General features: G+C 38.4%; 1 protein-coding gene across 1 annotated transcript; it reads left to right on the top strand.

Annotated features, from left to right (window-relative positions):
• The first annotated feature begins 12,048 nt into the window (after window positions 1-12,048).
• On the top strand, window positions 12,049-13,575 carry LOC101093042 (olfactory receptor 6M1-like). Its single transcript, XM_003992497.4, has one exon. The coding sequence runs from the start codon at window positions 12,158-12,160 to the stop codon at window positions 13,157-13,159; it is 1,002 nt and encodes a 333-aa protein (XP_003992546.4). The 5' UTR covers window positions 12,049-12,157; the 3' UTR covers window positions 13,160-13,575.
• The last annotated feature ends 4,866 nt before the right edge of the window (window positions 13,576-18,441 follow it).

Raw genomic sequence — 18,441 nt, 5'->3', positions numbered from 1 at the left:
AGAATGTGCTCTTTAGTAAGGCTTATTTATGTATTTATAATCATAGTATGCATGTGTTTGCATTTATACCCTGACTCTTTAAAAGTAATTTGAAGTGAAGTGAAAATATATACCTAATTTTATAAATTAGTGTATATATATATATATATATATATATATATATATATATTTAGTATGTTGATAATATTTAATATGTAATTAATATGGGGCGCCTGGGTGACTTAGTTCAGCGTCTGACTCTTGATTTTGGCTCAGGTCATTATCTCATGGTTCGTGAGTTTGATCCCCACATTGTGCCCTGTGCTAATAGTGTGGAGGTTGCTTGGGACTCTCTCTCTCTCTTTCTCTCTGACCCTCAACTAGGCTCTCTCTCTCTCAAAAGTAAATAAATAAACATTTAAATTAATATCTGTTTATTAAAATTTGTACTCTCCTGAGAATATCTCTTCATTTCAATCCATGATGTATAAAGCAGATATAATTTTATGGAGGAAAAGTCAATAAATTCAAGTAGCAGAGAAGTCATTAACCACAACACAATAAAGCTGAAATTAGTAGGTGCTGTTTAAGCACAACAAGTCTTATATTTGGACATTTAAAAACAACCAAACTCCTTAGAATAATTCCTGAGTCAAAAGAAAACAAAACTCTAATAAATGAGAAGCTTCTACACTCTGTGATAAAATCATTGAGATCAGAGTAAATTTCCTGCCATAAACAACTAGAAAAACAAAATACTTTTAAAAACTGTTTTGTTAAAGTTTGCATAGCGTGTCTTTTTCAATTCTTTCACCTTTAACATGTCTGTGCTCTTAATTTTAAGGTCTTTATATGGTTGGGATTTGTACCTAGTCTGGTGATGTAGCTCTTTTAATTTGAAATTTTAACACATTTACGTGTAGTATACACTGACATATTTGTGTATATATTTTCCATCTCATTGTTTTTTCTACTTAATCAACCAGTTTTATTTGTTTTTCTTTCATTGACTGCTTTCTTTTGGATTGAGCAAGTTTTTTAATTATTCTATTTTTCTGTTAATTTTTAGTCATACATGGGATTTTTAGTGGTTACACCAGAAATTAAAAATACATCTTCAAATTATTAAAATTGTGTACAAATGACTCTTTTATTAGTTCCCCAATTGTGTTAGAAATTTAGGATCCTGAACTCCATTGTACTTTATTATCATGAATTTTTATTATAAATATACTTTAAACTTCATAAAATCATTGTATTTTTTTGTAAAGTCAAGATTAATTCTTATTATACATGTATTTACCTTCTATGTTATTCTTAGTTTCTTTCTTTATAATTTCTCCTTGGGATTATTTTTTTTCCACTTTAATAACTACCTTTAGTATTTTGTGTGTGTGCAAATGTGTTGATAATGGTCACTCTTAGGTGTCCATTTCTTTTTACCTAAAAATTACTTTATTTTGTGTGTTTTGAATTTTTTTAAATGTTTATTTATTCTTGAGAGAGACAGACAGAGCATGGGTGGGGAAGGGGCAGAGAGAGAGGAGGAGACACAGAATATGAAAGAGGCTCCAGGCTCTGAACTGTCAGCATAGAGCCTGATGCAGGGCTCAAACTCAGGAATGGCGAGATCGTGACCTACGCCAAAGTCGGAGGCTTGACCCATTGAGCCACCCAGGCACCCCTGTTGTTACACCAAATAGTCTGCACCCAGGAAGAGACAAGCAACACGCACTTGAGGAATCAGAAAACTGTTTATTTAGCACTGGTGCCAGCCCAATGGAGTCACCTCCAAAGGCTGAGCCCAGAATCCTGGTGTTGGCCTTCTTTTATGCCTGGTTAGCTTCCAGGTACTTGGAAATATTCTATTGGCTGCACAGGGTGGGGGTGGAGGGGCACTATCAGTTGTGCTATGTGGGCAGTTGGCTAATGCAAGAGGCAAGCAAGATTACAGAAGCCAAAAGCATGCAAGGGGAGTATCCAGCCTCAGATATCTGGATGGCCTCCTTCTTCTGCTCTTGCTGGCTTACCTTCTCATTCCCCACTCTTGATTCTCAAGCTGCTATAGCAGCCTTAGAGAAAATCAGTTTGTAGGGGTGGAGAACCCCTTTCTATCACAAGAGGAGGAGCAAAGACCATTCTGGCTTTTTCCTGCTGGACAAGGATGTCAAAGGGAGGGGTATGACAGCTAGGGCTTTTCACCATCCAAAGGAGAGTAGTGATAGCTAGAATGGTCCAGCTGGACCATCACCTGGAGTTTTATAGCTTTTAGGCAAGAGGAAACAAAGCTGTCTAGCATATTAAGAATACAAAGACCAAACAGTAGGGCTATGAAAAGCATTAGGAGAGGACCAGCTAAAGGGAGGAGCCAGGATGCCCAATTCCATATGTTGCTCCAAGAGTTCCATGAGTCTGCTAATTCTTGCCTCCGTTTGATGATCCGTTCCTTTAGTTGTTGGGCCATATCTCTAACTATCCCTGATTGGTTAACACAGAAGCGGCATTCCTCATTTAGGAAGAGACATATTCCCCCCTCTTCTCAGCAGTTAACAGGTCTAACCCTCTTCTATTTCATAACAGTACTGCTGCTAACGTGTCCACCTGGTCTTATAGGGTTACCAGGGAGTTTGCCATGGCTGATTTAAGGGCCCGGTTCATATGTTCCACTTTACCAGACAGCTTCCTGGCCAATGCCCCAAAAATGTTACAGCAAATACTCAGTGCCCAGGAAGAGACAAGAGACACACTCAGGGAATCAGAAAAGATTGTTTATTTCACACCAATGCTGGCCCAGCAAAGTCACCTCCAAAGGCTGAGCCCAGAGCCCTGGTGCTGGCCTTCTTTTATGCTTGGCTAACTTCCACGTACTTGGAAACATTCCATTGGCTGCACAAGGGGGAGGACACTATCATTTGTGCTTCATGGGCAATTGCCTGATGCAAGAGGCAAGCAAGATTACAGAAGCCCAAAGCATGCAAGGGGAGTATCTAGCCTCGGACATCTGGCTGGCCTCCTTTATTTGCTCTTGCCAGATTCCCTTCTCACGGTATTTATTTTTGATGGATTTTTTTTCCTGGACTTAGAGTCTAGGTTATGTTATATTATGTCTTGGTTACGTTATCTGCATTAACAAGCAATCTCCCAAATTTCAATAGCTAACAAAAATTCTGGAGTATTTTTTTCCCCTCACATTGCATGTTGGTGGATCCCAAACTGCTCAGTCTCTGTTCCACGTATATTTTCATTTTAAATTCAAACTAAAGACACCCCCTACCAGCAACATCCCATTCTTGTGACAGAGGGAATAAAAGAATGCCGCAAATTTTAGCTCAAACATTGTTCACTTTAGGCATGTCACATAGTAAAGTGAAACAATGGGATGTGTAAGTGGAAATACATAATCATCTTATAGAGAAAGGGGGGAAGGGAGTAGGGGAGATGGGCAAAATGTGTGAAGGGGAGAGGGTGATAAAAAATTCCAGGGATCGAGGGGCGCCTGGGTGGCTCAGCCAGCTGGGCGCCTGACTTCAGCTCAGGTCACGATCTCACAGTTCGTGGGTTCGAGCCCCACGTCAGGCTCTGTGCTAACAGCTCAGAGCCTGGAGCCTGCTTTGGATTCTGTGTCTTCCTCCCTCTCTGCCCCTCCCCTGCTCACGCTTTGTCTCTCTCTGTCTCTCAAAAATAAATAAATGTAAAAAATATATAAAAAAAGAAGACTTCCAGGGATTGAATGAATAAGTCAAGGGAGCAGAAGGCACAACACAGGGAATACAGTCAATGGTATTGCAATAGTGTCGTATGGTGACAGATAATAGCTACACTTGCAGTCAGCATAGCAATAACACATAGATTTGTTGAATCGCTGTATTGTACACTTGAAACTAAGGTAATATTGTGTGTTAACTATATTTCGGTAAAAAAAATTTTTTTTAAAGAAGAAAAGTACAAAAAAGTTGGGAACAATAATACAATCTACCAAAATTGGTTAATGTTTGCCCTGTATATCCCTTTTGTATCCTTTTCTTTATCCACCATTATTTCTGCTTCTGTTTTAGATGTGTCTCCAGTAACCACAATATAGTTGGATTTTTTAATCTAATCCAAATTTCTGGCTTTTAATAGATACGTCAAAGTTTCAAGGCTTTGATAGGAGGAATTGATGGGCCCCAGAAACTAAGGGATGTTGTGTTGTAGAATTAAATAGACAAGAGCCACCATGGAAGCAATATGCACAGGAGGTCACTGCCAGAGAGTAGTGTCAATTGGACCCTTCTCCATTATATGTCTGGCTGCTTGGGAAGGTGTCTACCCCATATTTTTGGAGATTGCATTCAGTCAATTTAGAAAATGTCTGTATTCACTTCCTGGAGCTTAACCATTACCCCAATTCACCAGCCTAAGGATTTTTAGGCTACTATAAGGATTAGGTATAGCCTAGTGTAATAAATGAAGAGAAAGTCGCCTTTTATAGGTTTTCGCAAGAGGAGAATTTTTCTTCATTTTAACAGAGGAAAAATAGGAAAATTTATCATTTTCAGAGCATTGGAAGGATTATTACTGCCAGAATTCCTGGGAAAGGAAAACCAACATCATTTTGTCAGTTATTGGGGAACATCAAAAGTTTTCTGTTTTGCTACCCTAAAGCTTGAAAGCAGGCCACCAAGCTTTGATTAACAGAATGAAACGACACCCCTGGGATAATTGCCCTGGAGTCCTGAATATGTCTATTTGGCATCTCCAACTAAACTTTGTGATTGTGATTGGTTTTTCATGATTAAGATTCTTTAATTACTAAATAGTAATTAACCTCTTTCACCTCATATTCCCAAGAGCTAGTCTCAATTAAATCCTTGAGAGCAAGCAAGAGCTTCAAACATTACTGTTGATTCGTGGCCTATTTTCACAGAGGAAAGGACTCATCACAACCCAGATACAGAAAAAAAAGAGGTAGAGATTCAAAGTTCCATTTATCTTATAAAGGATTCCGAGTTTTCAGAATAAACACAGAAAACAAGTGGTAATCAGCTTCCAGGTCAATGTGATGATGGATTTTGTGCAGAACTGTACAAAGATACAACAGGCCATCTATATATAGTAAGTCTCTCAGGGGACAGAACTATTTGGGAAGGATATTGACATTTAGACTTTGATAGAACTGCACGATCCTAAATATCTCTTCCAATCCTGAGATTTTTCCGAATCTAAAACATTCTGGCTATTCACTTACTCAACATAGCAAGGCTAGCATTTCCAGACTTGTAACGTGAGGTGACAGTAACATTTCTGTTCTGGTTGAACTACAGAGCTGAGCCTTAATTCAGCTTTATGTGTCTTACCACTCATTTAGACCACTCTGACCTTGTTTTTTCTCTCTACAAAAGTTGGGTAAGAGTCTATATTATGCTTATCTCTGAAGAACACAGGCTTTGGAGTCAGACAGAACTATATTTGAATCTGGCTCTGTGAACACACTAGCTATGGGACTTTGGGTAAGTTATTCAACCTCTGTAAATTTCAGTTTTTTCGTGTGCAAAATGTAGATCACAGCCACACCTACTTCCTACTTCAGAAGGTTTTTGAATTTATACATATGAAAGAGCAGAGCCTTGAATAAATTAAAACAACTACCAGGAGAATATGACAAACTCAAAATCAATCACTGAGATGATTTAATATTCATCTATCAGAAACAGCTCAAACCAAAAAGGTTGTATGGAACCAAAAGCTGCAAATCTAAAAATTAGCAACAAAAAACTGCATTTAAGGAATAGATGATACACATTTTTTCTGATGCCACTTAAAGTTTTTAAGTGGCTAAAAGAGTTCTTGGAACAAAATGCCAAGAACTCAGTGTATGTTAGCCAGTATCACAGTATGACTTGAACCCTAAAACTAGAAATCAAGGCATCTTGAGGAGATGATGAGAAGAGTAACTTTGCCTGAATAAGCCTCAGTCCAGTACTAGGAACAACAGGTGGCAGTAAATGGGAAAAAAGGTACTACCCCAAGTTAATAAAGGATTTTCAAAGGGTCAGAGGCAATAAAATATGATACATGAATTAGCAGTGAGTTTCCCACAACTACAGATTCTAAGCATAGATGGTTTGACGTTTGCTGTGGAAGAAGCAGTAAGTTTGTACAATGACCCCTGGGCAATCAATACTGTGAAATTTTCCAAGAAATCCAAGTCAGAAGAGGGAAATTTTTTTTCATCATACAACATTTAGAGGGAATCAAACAAATGCAATTCTGAAAAATTAAGGTTCTTTTTACGGTTTTTTATTTATTTCGAGAGAGAGCATGAGAGGGGAAGGTACAGAGAGAAGAAGAAGAAGAAGAGAGACACAGAGAGAGAGAAGGAATCCCAAGCAGGCTCCACGCTGTCAGCGCAGAGCCCAATGTGGAGCTCAAACTCACCAACCGTGAGATCATGACCCCAGCCGAAATCAAGAGTCAGCGCTTAACGGACTGAGTCACCCGTGTGCCCCATCTTTTTATGTTTAAATGTGAAAAACAGATGCTGAGAATTGTGGGGTCAGTTTTTAGTTGTCTTCAGGGTATAAGAATATCTTCCATTTTATTGTTATGATGGAAGCATATGCTAAAAACACATGCATATGCAGGAAGAAGTGTGGTTTACAAGGTCAAGTAGTTTTAGGATCTTCACACAAATTTTATTGTGGACAGAAGTCAAGCAGGTTTAGTAGAGATCTGTGTTATCACATATCCACTGCATATTAATACTTTTACATGTTGGGGCACCTGAGTAGCTCAGCCTGTTAAGCGTGCGACTCTTGGTTTCAGCTCAGGTCAGGAGCTCGCGGTTTGTGAGTTCGAGTCCCACATCGGTCTCTGTGCCGACAGCACGGAGTCTGCTTGGGATTCTCTGTCTCCCTGTCTCTCTACCCCTCCCCCACTTGCTCTCTCTGTCTCTCTCTCAAAATAAATAAGCTTAAAAATATTTTGGGGCACCTGGGTGGCTCAGCCAGTTAAGCGTCCGACTTCAGCCCAGGTCATGATCTCACGGTTCGTGAGTTCAAGCCCCGCATCGGGCTCTGTGCTGACAGCTCGGAGCCTGGAACCTGCTTCGGATTCTGTGTCTCCCTCTCTCACTCTGCACCTCCCCAGCTCATGCTTGCACTCTGCCTCTGTCAAAAATAAATAAACCTAAAAAAAAAATTTTTACATTTTTATTACTCATGGAGATGGAATTGTCAGTATTTTTCTCTTCGTGTTTTATCCTTATAGGTGCCTCCTTCACTTCCATCCACTACTCCCAGTCCTATCTATTTTGTTTGCTTGTTAGCAAGACATTTATTGAACATTTGTATCAAGTACTGTTAGTTGCTTGCTGATAAGAACCTTAGGTCATTCCAGCCCTTACTATCATTCTAAACAGAAGATATTTAAGGCATTTCCATTTACAAGTGAGAATACTAAAGCCACATCTAGAAATCATGGCACCAGAGCTCATACTACAGTCTCAAACCGCAAACACACTTACCACTGCAACGTATCACTCAGCTTATACATAAAACTTGAAGTGAGAAATTATTTGCCTTTTGAAAGACTCATCCACGATCTCGGATGTTTAGGGTTTGTGAAAGGATTTCAGAGTAATTTGTATTTATATGAACTGACCCACATAAATGAAGGGAAATATAAACATTAGGAAGGAGACTGAGACCTGGAATTTAAAAGAGATTGTTAAGAGATAAAATACGTAATTATTTTTGGATTTTTAGTTCAAGTTCAGTGACCTGTTTTGTTTATAGTCCAGTCAGCAGGGAACAAATGTATTTGGCTAGAAGGAATACTGACACATGCACAGGAACCTTGGCTAACCTTTGGAAGAGGTATGCCTTAGTAACTAGCAAAAGAGGTCATATAAAATTCTTTGTGTCTTTGATGAATTGTTCACATAAACAGTGATTTGTTGAGCTTGTTACACACACTTACACACACACACACACACACACAAATATTTTAGAATTTAAAATGTTATAAAATAGGGGCGCATGGGTGGCTCAATTGGTTAAGCATCTGACTTGATTTCAGCTCAAGTCATGATATCACAGTTCATAAGTTCAAGACCCACATGGAGCTCTGTGCTGACAGCATGAAGCCTGTTTGGGATTCTCTGTCTCCCTCTCTCTCTGCCCCTCCCCCGCTCACTCACGCTCTCTCTCTCAAAATAAATAAACCTTTAAAAATATGATAAAATACGTTTATGTACTGAATTCTTCCACTATGATGATACTTTGATCTTACAGTTCTGTGATTTTTTTTTCTTTATATGTGTTGAAGCTGGTTATTAGGTATATACATATTTAGACGATAATGATGAATTGAAATTTTTAAAATCCAACAGCGGCCCTGTCAATCACTAATGGTTTTGTCTTACTGTCTGCTCTACCAGTTATTAACACAGATTTCTCTACTATGCAGAAATAGAACATTCCTATGAAACCTGTCGTAAGCCAAAATGGCAGAAAATGAAGACGCGATTGCCATTAATTTATACGGAAAACTTTTTGAGCATTCCAGGACGCCAAAAATAACCTCTCTTAGGCTTCTTTGATGCCTTCAGGACACATCTTGCTGATAGATGCACAAAATAAATCAAGATAAAAAACAGATACTGGCAGACCCAGTTCAAAGCTGAGCTCAATGCGGACACACTGAATGTAGTTCCTTGGGAAAAACGCTCTGCTCGGGCTGGGTGCTGCCTCTGCAATGGCTTGGCTCCCTGCAAAACACACACGGAATTCTCACGGGATTTCTGGGCTCCTCTAAGAAAGCAAAAACAGGTAACAATACATTGTCCATGAAAATGAAGTAGCAAAATGGGAACTTTCAAACAGCAGGGGTTACTTGCACAGCCACATTAACTTTCTTGGGGATTAGTATATGTTTGGCATATACTTTTTTAAAAATCCTTTTATTTTCAGTTTTTCCATGTTCTTGCCTTTTATATCTCTTATAAATAGAATGCACCAGGAATTGTTTTTTAGTACAATATTACAAATGTATGTCTTTAAACAATTTAGTTTTTCTTTATTGTGAAAATTGATATATTAGAACTGATTTATACAGCTTTTTATTTCTATTTGTCCCAATTTCCTATTTTTCTATGTTTCTTTTTCCACAATTTCTTATTCTTTCTTTCTTTCTTTTTTTTTTTTTTTTTGGAATTGATGGACTGCTTTGACTGTTGGTATTTATTTATATCTTTGTTATAGTTGAGTTTTGCTTCCCTTATATCACTTTTTCCCTTCTATAAATTTGAAAATTATCTATTCTATTACTATCTTTTCAGTGATTATCCTAGAAAATTTATTGGGTTTTTTTTAACTTAAAACCTAAAAGACAGGTGTCTGAGTGGCTCAGTGGTTAAGCGTCCAACTCTTGATCTCAGCTCAGGCCTTGAGCTGAGAGTGGTTAGTTCGAGCCCTACTTTGGGATCAGCACTGGGCATGGAGCCTACTAAAACAAAACAAACAAACAAACAAACAAAAACTAAAGAAAACAATGTTTCATCCCCTCACAAATGATACAAGAAGTCTTTGGCTCCAATTTTCTTCTCCACATTTTTTTCCCGTCATCATCCATGTGCCAATTCTAGATTAACTCCAGAAATTCAACCGTTATTACATTTTTAAAAATTTTTAAATGTTTATTTATTTTTGAGAGAGAGAGAGAGAGAGAGAAAATGAGAACAAGCAGGGGGGGGGGGGCAGAGAGAGACAGAGACACAGAATCTGAAGCAGGCTCCAAACCCTGAGCTGTCAGCGCAGAGCCCAATGCAGGACTCAAACCTGCGAACCACAAGCTCATGACCTGAGCAGAAGTCGGACGTTTAACCCACTGAACCACCCAGGCGCCCCAACACTGTTAGTACCTTTTACAGAGAATTTCCACTTAGATTTATGTACATGTTTACCATTTCATTTCTTTATTATTCCTCTTCATGTCTTAAATGATCTCCGTGATTTTCTTTATTCTTGAATTATATTTAGAAATTACTTTATCATTTGTCCCTTGACAGTAAATTCCTGAAGTTTTTATCTGAACTATATTTATTTTACGATGGAAGAGAATTTTACTGGATATCTAATTCTGCGTTGGCAGTTACTTTCTTGCCACACTTTAGAGATATTATTTAACTAATTCTTGGCTTTCCTTGCTGCTGTGGAGAAGCCAATGGGTCATTCTCACTGCTGTTCCCGTAAAAGTGATCTACGCTTTCTTGCTGTTTTTCATATCCTCCCTTTGGTGCTCTGTTTCTCTGTAAATACCATCCAGCGTCACTTCCTGTGTTCTCTCCTGCAGGACACAGAATACACATATAAATGTTCCCATTCCATCGTTTCTATTTTTTTAACAAAATTCCATTCCTTTGAACACTCTTCCATACTTTGCAAGCTTATCTCTGTTTCATTAAAGAGGAATTCTTTAGATATATCTTCCTATTTACTAATCCGTTTTTTTTTTAATTTTAGGGTGCATGAGATAACCTAGTAAGAGGGGTTTTTGTTTTGTTTTGTTCTATTTTGAGTGCAGTTGGCACACAATGTTATGTTAGTTTCAGGTGTATGACATGGTGTTTTAAATTCTATCTAATCCATTGTTTATCCCCTCTCACCTCACTTGAAACAATTGAGTTGTTACTTCAACAATAATCTTTTTTTTTTTTTAATTCTGTAAGTTCCACTGGGCTTTTTTATTTTTATTATTTATTTATTTATTTATTTATTTATTTAATGTTTATTTTTGAGAGAGAGACAGAGACAGAGACAGAGCGTGAATGGGGAGGGGCAGAGAGAGAGAGAAAGACACAGAATCTGAAGCAGGTTGATGCCCGGGCTCGATCCCACAACCATGGGAGCTGAAATCGAGAGTCAGATGCTCAGTGGACTGAGCCACCCAGGCTCCCAACACTGAGTCTTTTTAAAAGTCAATTTGGTAGTTTTTAAAAGACCTGATTTTTGTGGCATTCTCACTTTTAAAATTGCATCCTTTACTTCTTGAAATATTCCATATATAAGTGTACTATATAACACCTCTAACCATTCCAAATTCTGTTGTCCTTGTGCTAAATCTCTTATTGCATCATTTCTTTTCTTCCACTCCCATTTATAGCAGCACAATTGTTATCATGTTTGGAAATCTTTGTCCAAAAGTGCTTTGTTTCTTCTTAATATCTGGGAGTTCTTGGTGCCTAAGTTGGGGAATTTTTCTTCTGGAAGGGATTTGCTTCTCCTATTCAGCATGCCTCACCCAGGAACACTTCACCTTCTCAAAGATTTGGTTCAGAGAGAAAGTCTCAGGATTTGCTTTTCCAGCTTCACTGATATTCCAGTCCTGGATGTCCCGTAGAAATGTCTCCATAAAGGTATGATCACAGGGCAACCCTTCTCCCTGACGCTTGTTGGTACAAATCTTCTGCTTTGGTTCCCTGCCCCTTCAGTTCTCTGTGTTTCCCTTACCAATTCTCTGTTTTGGCTGATTCTGATGCCAGCCACCCTGATCTTGGCTACTGGCTCTTGGCGCTCCAACTCCAGCCGCTGAAGCTTTGACACCTGACTGCCTGGCCTCAGCCCCTCCTACTGTTTCTTTATTTGTTATTTATCAAATGGATCCAGATACTCTCCTAACTTTTGATGCAACCAGCAATATCTCAGAGAGTGTGTCTTATCCAATTCTTGTTGTGGCTTAAGATGATTCTTCATTTCAGATCATAATATACTGGTCAGCCTTGATACAGGAATGATAATAGAATTTTTGTCTGATGACTTCTCTTTCCGCAATAAAGTATGATATGACGTTATCAGCTAAGATACCCATATTATTAAAGATTAAAGTATAACATGATCAAAATGACTTGAGTGAATTTCTGTTAATTATACACTTCAGTTAACTTGAACAGATTTGGATTTAAGGAAGGAAAGAGAAGAAATATATGCATGTCATTGAAGTTGAAAAGTTAAAGTTTAAAGGAACCATAAACATTTTTTTTCCAACCCATCAACTATGAAGATGAGAACTGAGGCCAAGAGGCTCATGTGATTTGCCTGAGGCCACATGATATGGTCAGAGAAAACACTAGGACCACACCCTCTATATTTAATATTTATATTAAATCTATATTTAATAAGATCATAGAAAAACCTGAAAGATGTCTTCAACTATTCTGCTTTTCTTTGTTTGTTTCTTCCCCCTTCCAGTTGAAATGGCTATGAGAAACCAGAGTACATTGAGTGAATTCACATTGGTCTCCCTTCCTGCCATCCAGGAGCTTCAAGTCTTGCTGTTTGTCATTCTCCTGCTGGTTTATATGCTCATCATAACAGGAAACATTGTCATCATTTCCTTAATATGGACTGATAATCGTCTCCAGACACCAATGTATTTCTTCCTTAGTAATTTGTCATTTTTGGACATTTTGTTCACAACTACTATTGCCCCAAAGTTGCTAGCTTGTCTCTTAGAAAAGAAGAAGACCATATCCTTTGCTGGCTGCATCACTCAAGTTTATTTCTACTTCTTTCTGGGGACTGTGGAGTTTATCCTCCTAGCGGTGATGTCCTTTGACCGCTATGTGGCCATCTGTAACCCCCTGCGCTATACCATCATCATGAACAGTAGGGTCTGTCTCCTGCTGGTTCTGGGCTGCTGGGTGGGAGCCTTTCTCTCAGTGCTATGCCCAACTATTGTGGTGTCCAGATTGCCCTACTGTCATAGAGAAATTAGTCATTTCTTCTGTGACATTGCCCCTTTACTACAGGTGGCCTGCACTGATACCCACTTCATTGAGATGATAAACTTCCTCTTATCTTCCCTTGTGGTCCTGAGTTCACTGGTGCTCACCACCACATCCTACACCTACATCATTTCTACCATCATGCGCATCCCCTCAGCCCAAGGACGTCAGAAGGCCTTTTCCACCTGTGCTTCTCACATCACAGTTGTCTCCATTGCCTATGGAAGCTCCATCTTCACGTACGTGAGGCCCAACCAGAGCCATTCACTGGATTTTGATAAAGTGACGGCTGTCCTCACTACAATGGTGACCCCTCTTCTGAATCCTTTCATTTATAGCTTGAGGAATGAAAAGGTAAAGGAAGTCTTGAAAGAGTCAGTTAGCAGGATAGTTCCATCACATTCCAAGGGAACATAACACTAAGCAATTTCAGGACATGTAAGCTATGCTTTCTCTCTATAGCACCTTGTGCCTTATGAAGACTGACACCAAAGTACAACTGAAGTCTCAGAATCTGTCAGCAGGATGATTAACCGTCACACATCATCAACAGTGAAGTATGGAAAACCAGAAGGAAAAAAAAAAAGAATTCTATGTCTGTTCAGTCTTTGAAATATTTTTCAAATAGTAACATAGGATCATGGAAACACTCCAGGCCCTGAGTCACAAGAGCTAATGTCTAATATTTGTTTAGGCACTAACTTCAATGGACTTGGGAACTTAGTTACTTAGGTTGCATGATTTCTCCAAGATTCCACCTGCCCATCTGCAAAATGGTGGCAGGAATGTCTGCTCTGATTATTTTCCAGGGCACTTGTGGCTATAAAATGAGATCATTAAGGGGCGCCTGGGTGGCTCAGTCGGTTAAGCGTCCGACTTTGGCTCAGGTCATGATCTCACGTTTCGAGAGTTCGAGCCCCACGTTGGGCTCTGTGCTGACTGCTTGGAGCCTGGAGCCTGCTTCGGATTCTGTGTCTCCCTCTCTCTCTGCGCCTCCCCCCACTCGCACTTTGTCTCTCTCTTTCTCTCAAAAATAAATAAACATAAAAAAGAAAAAACTTAAAATAAATAAATAAAATGAGATCATCTGTATGAAAGTAATATTGTCATCACACATAGATATTGGTAAGTAGAAAGTGAGGCATTTTCACCAGCCCGCCCCAACCGAGATGCTTCTCCTTTGATGATCTTGACTAGATTAAGAGGCAAAAGTTTTAATTCTGTTAGTCAATATGGACGAAAAAGTTTAAAAGACTGGCAAATGCAAAGACTATCAAATGTTGCTCTAGGAAGAAGGTCTATCCTGCACACAAATTAGTATTGTGCCTGCTGTGGCACTGGCAGAGTCAGGTTACCTTTATCTTTATCTGATCCCATTAAGCATTTTATTTGAATTACTAACTTTTCCTTGTTCTGACTCTAAGTTCACCAAGCACCTTTGTATCTGTTTTTGCCTTCCCATCTAGCTTGCCTAGTTGGAGAAAATACTCATGGCAAAGGTTGTCTAGCCATGAAATACTGTCTTTGTTCTTGTAAATTAATTACTATTATCTTTTTGATTAATGTGAATCTCATCTCAGATTCATTGCGATGATAAATAGAAATGTGCTGAATTTATCAACATAATATGGCCCTACAAGGTATATATCTAGAAGGCAGAATCACCTTTTATTTTTATTTACTTATTTATTTGTTTGTTTGTTTATTTTAGAGAGAGCATGAGCATGGGGGGAGGAGGTGGGGGAGTGAGAGAGAGAGAAAGAAAGAGAGAACCTTAGGCAGGCTCCACGCTCAACGCAGAGCCCAAGTCAGGGCTCGATCCTACCACCCTGGGATCACGACCTGAGATGAAATCAGGAGTTGGACACCATCCATCCAGGTGCCCTAGAATCCCTTAGTGTTATTATCATTTCTATAACTATGTGCATAGCACAGTTCTTCAAACTTTTATATTCTGCTGGGTCTTCCCAGGTGACAAAGGACAACCGAACTCTATACCCAGCATATCCAGGAAGAGGTAGGAAGGAGAGGGTTATTAGGAAGCAAGATTACAAAGAAGGAAGTAACCATGGAAATTCAGATCTTGTTGCCTGAGAGAATAAGAAAGCCTGATTTACATCAAAGGGGGATGAGGTGTTCAACAAGGAACTATAATCTTAAGAAAAAAAGCAGGATTCAGCCCAAAGAAGGGAGCCCCTAACATCTAGAATGGATCTGGTGTTCACAGATATTTCTTGGTATTATTACAAACTGATGTGATACTTACAGATAAGTCATGTTTTTCTCCCATTGGACGTAAACAGTTTCACTGAACATCCATTTCATACAGGATCACTGTGCAACACAAAATACCAAACAATCCCCTGCCTTACCAAATTGAATGGCTGTTACCTCTTTACTAATTATAGCTTTACCTTACTCTGTCCCCATCCTTCTGAGAGCACTCAATCCAGAACAGGCTGCTGCTTCCATAGACCCTCCCCAAAAGTTCCCAAAGAAAGCCTAAATCCTATGATAAGTACACTTAGTGAGACATTTCACTCTCTCCACAGTTTGGGTTTTCCCTCACTGCAATGAATGATAAACCCAATTTCTTCAACTATAGATATACTCCCGTTAGACTTTGGGGTAAGGGCAATGACGCAGAGTGGGTCATAAGGCTCTGATGAAAAGCAGAACAATCCAGTTTCCAGGATATCTGAGAAACCCAAAAATAAGAAACAGTGGACAAAAACAGTAAGATGCAAAAAGGGACCAGGAGAAGGACCAAGAATGTACCTCAGGCACTTCATCACCCAATGAGTCTAACAGTCCCTGACGAGAAGAGATAGATGATTAAATGAGACCAGAGTTAGATTTTGTTATGTCTTTGCATGCCTAAATAAAGGGTATACAAAGCTGGGTTTTGTTTACCCATAAAATTGGTTTTGTGCTGTCAGTTATCAATAATACCTATGTTATTAAATCCCTGGGTTAAAGAACTCCATTCAGGTGTTGTTCATGCGAAACATCCAAATATAAGTGAGCACAACCAGTATTCATTTATGGTTTTTGTGTCAGATGCCTATGAAGGCGTCAGGTACAGGAACACTTGCAACCCAGACAATATGCAAAACAAATGGCCCCATATACAACTGCAGACAGATCTGTCTGAGTCACACTTTGTAATCAGAAGAGCCATCTTTTCATTACATCTTCCCCAAACCCTATTTTGATTTTGATTTTTTTCCTTTGGAAAAGCCCACTTTTTAAACCCTATTGTCTTTTGTTCATGGGTCCAGACCCTACACCCAAAGAGATCTGTTTGAATTCATTTATGAATCCAACTTACTAAATTGCTTTCATTCACTAGATCTCATACAATTTTGCGACAATTGGAAGGCACCGTTACCTAAACTTGCCAGTTATAAAATCAGTTACTACTTTTTGAATGTCTTTTTCATTCTGTTTTCTTTTCGCCATTATCATTGGTCTAAGAGGAAGCAGACTGACAACCACCCCCAAATCCCTTGGAGAACTGTTCTTTAAACACAAGCTTATAGCCTATAAACTAAAAGGCTAAGTTGAAATTATTTATATGTTAATAATGTTTTTTCTATTTATCCACACATTTTTGACATCCTGGTAAAGATTGGATTTAAGTAGCGGTAACTGATTTCAGCCAAGTATTTAAATTTCCAGGATTTGCTTTAAGAAGACCTACATTCTATTCAGCTTACACAGTGGAGGTCTGGAGGAGGCAAAATTATGTTCACATGAGAAGTGAAATGCTTTCACTTACCTTATACAAAGGAAAGTCTATATAAGGTAAATATGTAAGTGTTTAGAAAAGGGATTTTCAACAATTCTGAATCTATTCATAGTTATTTTACACTTCAGAATCTCTTAAAGGCTATAAGGAAATGTCCCAAATAGTTAATGCTGATTAATCTGATATTTTAAATGACTTTTATTTTAATTGAAATACAGTTGACACACAATGTTACCTAGTTTCAAGTCTATACAAACACAATATATAATACATAAGCAAAATGTGTATTAAATGGCTTTATGTTAATGGTAAGGCTTCTGGTCAACTGTAGGCTATTAGTAGTTAACTTTTGGGGAAGTCAAAAATTTTACATAAATTTTCAACTGTGCACCCCCAACTCCCACATTGTTCAAAGGTCAACTGTCCATTGTGACATCAAAACCATAAAATATCAGGGAGGAGGTAGGGAGTAAAAGGGGAGAGTTTCTGTATGTGATCAAAGTTAAGTTGTTATCAGCATAAAATAGTTGGATCTAACTATAAGACATTTTACATACACTTCACTGTAACCGCCAAGCAAAAACCAACAGTGGATATCCAAAACACAAAGAGAAGGAAATCAAAGCATACCGCTATGGAAAATCATCAGTTCACAAAGTAAGACACCAAGGGAGGAAGAAAGGCATAAGGGAACCATAAAAAGCCAAAACAGAGAAGCCTGGGTGGCTCAGTCAGATGAGCGTCCTACTTCAGCTCAGGTCATGATCTCATGGCTTGTGAGTTCGAGTCCCGTGTTGGGCTCTGTGCTAACAGCTCAGAGCCTAGAGCCTGCTTCAGATTCTGTGTCTCCTCTCTCTCTGTCCCTCCCTGCTTGCAGTCTGTCTCTCACAAAAATAAATAAATGTTAAAAAATGTTTTTTAGAAAGCCAAAAACAACTAATAAGATGAAAAGGAAATGAAAATAAAATTGGAAAACACCATGGCAGTTTCTTATATAGTTAAACATAAACTTACCATAAAACATAGCAATTCTACTCCTAGGAATGTTTCCAAGAAAAATGAAAATAAATATTCACATAAAAACATGGGCCCACTGCTCAGAGGAGCTTGGTTCAAAATGGACAAATACTGAAAACCATCCAAGTGTCCATCATCTGGTGACTAGGTAAACAAACTGTGATATATCTACACAATCTATATAATAGATAATCTTCCAGGAATACAAAAAAAGAAACTTGTGATACCAGAAACACATGGATTAATCTCAAAGCATCTGATAAAGTGAAGGAAAGAAACACAAAAGACTATACACAGTAAGACTGCATTTAGATAAAATTCTAGAAAATTCAAAATTACATTGACAGGAAACGTGTTGGTAGTTATCAGGGGCAGAGGTGGGGAGGGGAACATTTTTGCTGCAAAAGGGTGCAGGAGTGTTTCTAAGATAATGGAAATATTCTAAACCATCATAATGGCACTGGTGTTATCTTCTGGTGAAGATGTGCCAAACCTCAACCACTGTACCCTTAAACTGGTTATTATTTGTACCTCACGCATCAATTGAAATATGTACATAGACATAAAATCTACATAAATAATCTATGTTTGGAAAGCAACCACAAGCTTTTTTGTCAATTTCATTTTATTTTTGTTGCATAATCTTTATTTTTTAAATATAATTTATTCTCATATTGGCTAACACACAGTGAGTAAAGTGTACTCTTGGCTGTTAGGGTAGATTCCAATGGTTCATCGCTCTTACAGCTTATTTTAATACACTACAATCATTTCAGGAAAAAAAATTGTGTTTGAAGTTTTCCAAGTTTCTAGTTCCCTGAGGTTTTAAAGCAGCTGTATAAGTTTCTCTTTAAATAAATAAAATAAACAACCAAGAGATTCTCCCAGGAGACCTTAACTTTATAACTGATTCGTTACTTCAATTCTCATG

This window comes from Felis catus, chromosome D1, assembly GCF_018350175.1.
Source record: "Felis catus isolate Fca126 chromosome D1, F.catus_Fca126_mat1.0, whole genome shotgun sequence".
NCBI classification, from domain to species: Eukaryota; Metazoa; Chordata; class Mammalia; order Carnivora; family Felidae; genus Felis; species Felis catus.
Note: the sequence above shows the minus strand (reverse complement) of the source record. Positions and strands in the feature narration are given on the sequence as shown.

Excerpts from the sequence above, each read along its gene's own strand:
- LOC101093042 (XM_003992497.4), top strand. The coding sequence starts at position 12,158 with ATGTCTTCAACTATTCTGCTTTTCTTTGTTTGTTTCTTCCCCCTTCCA.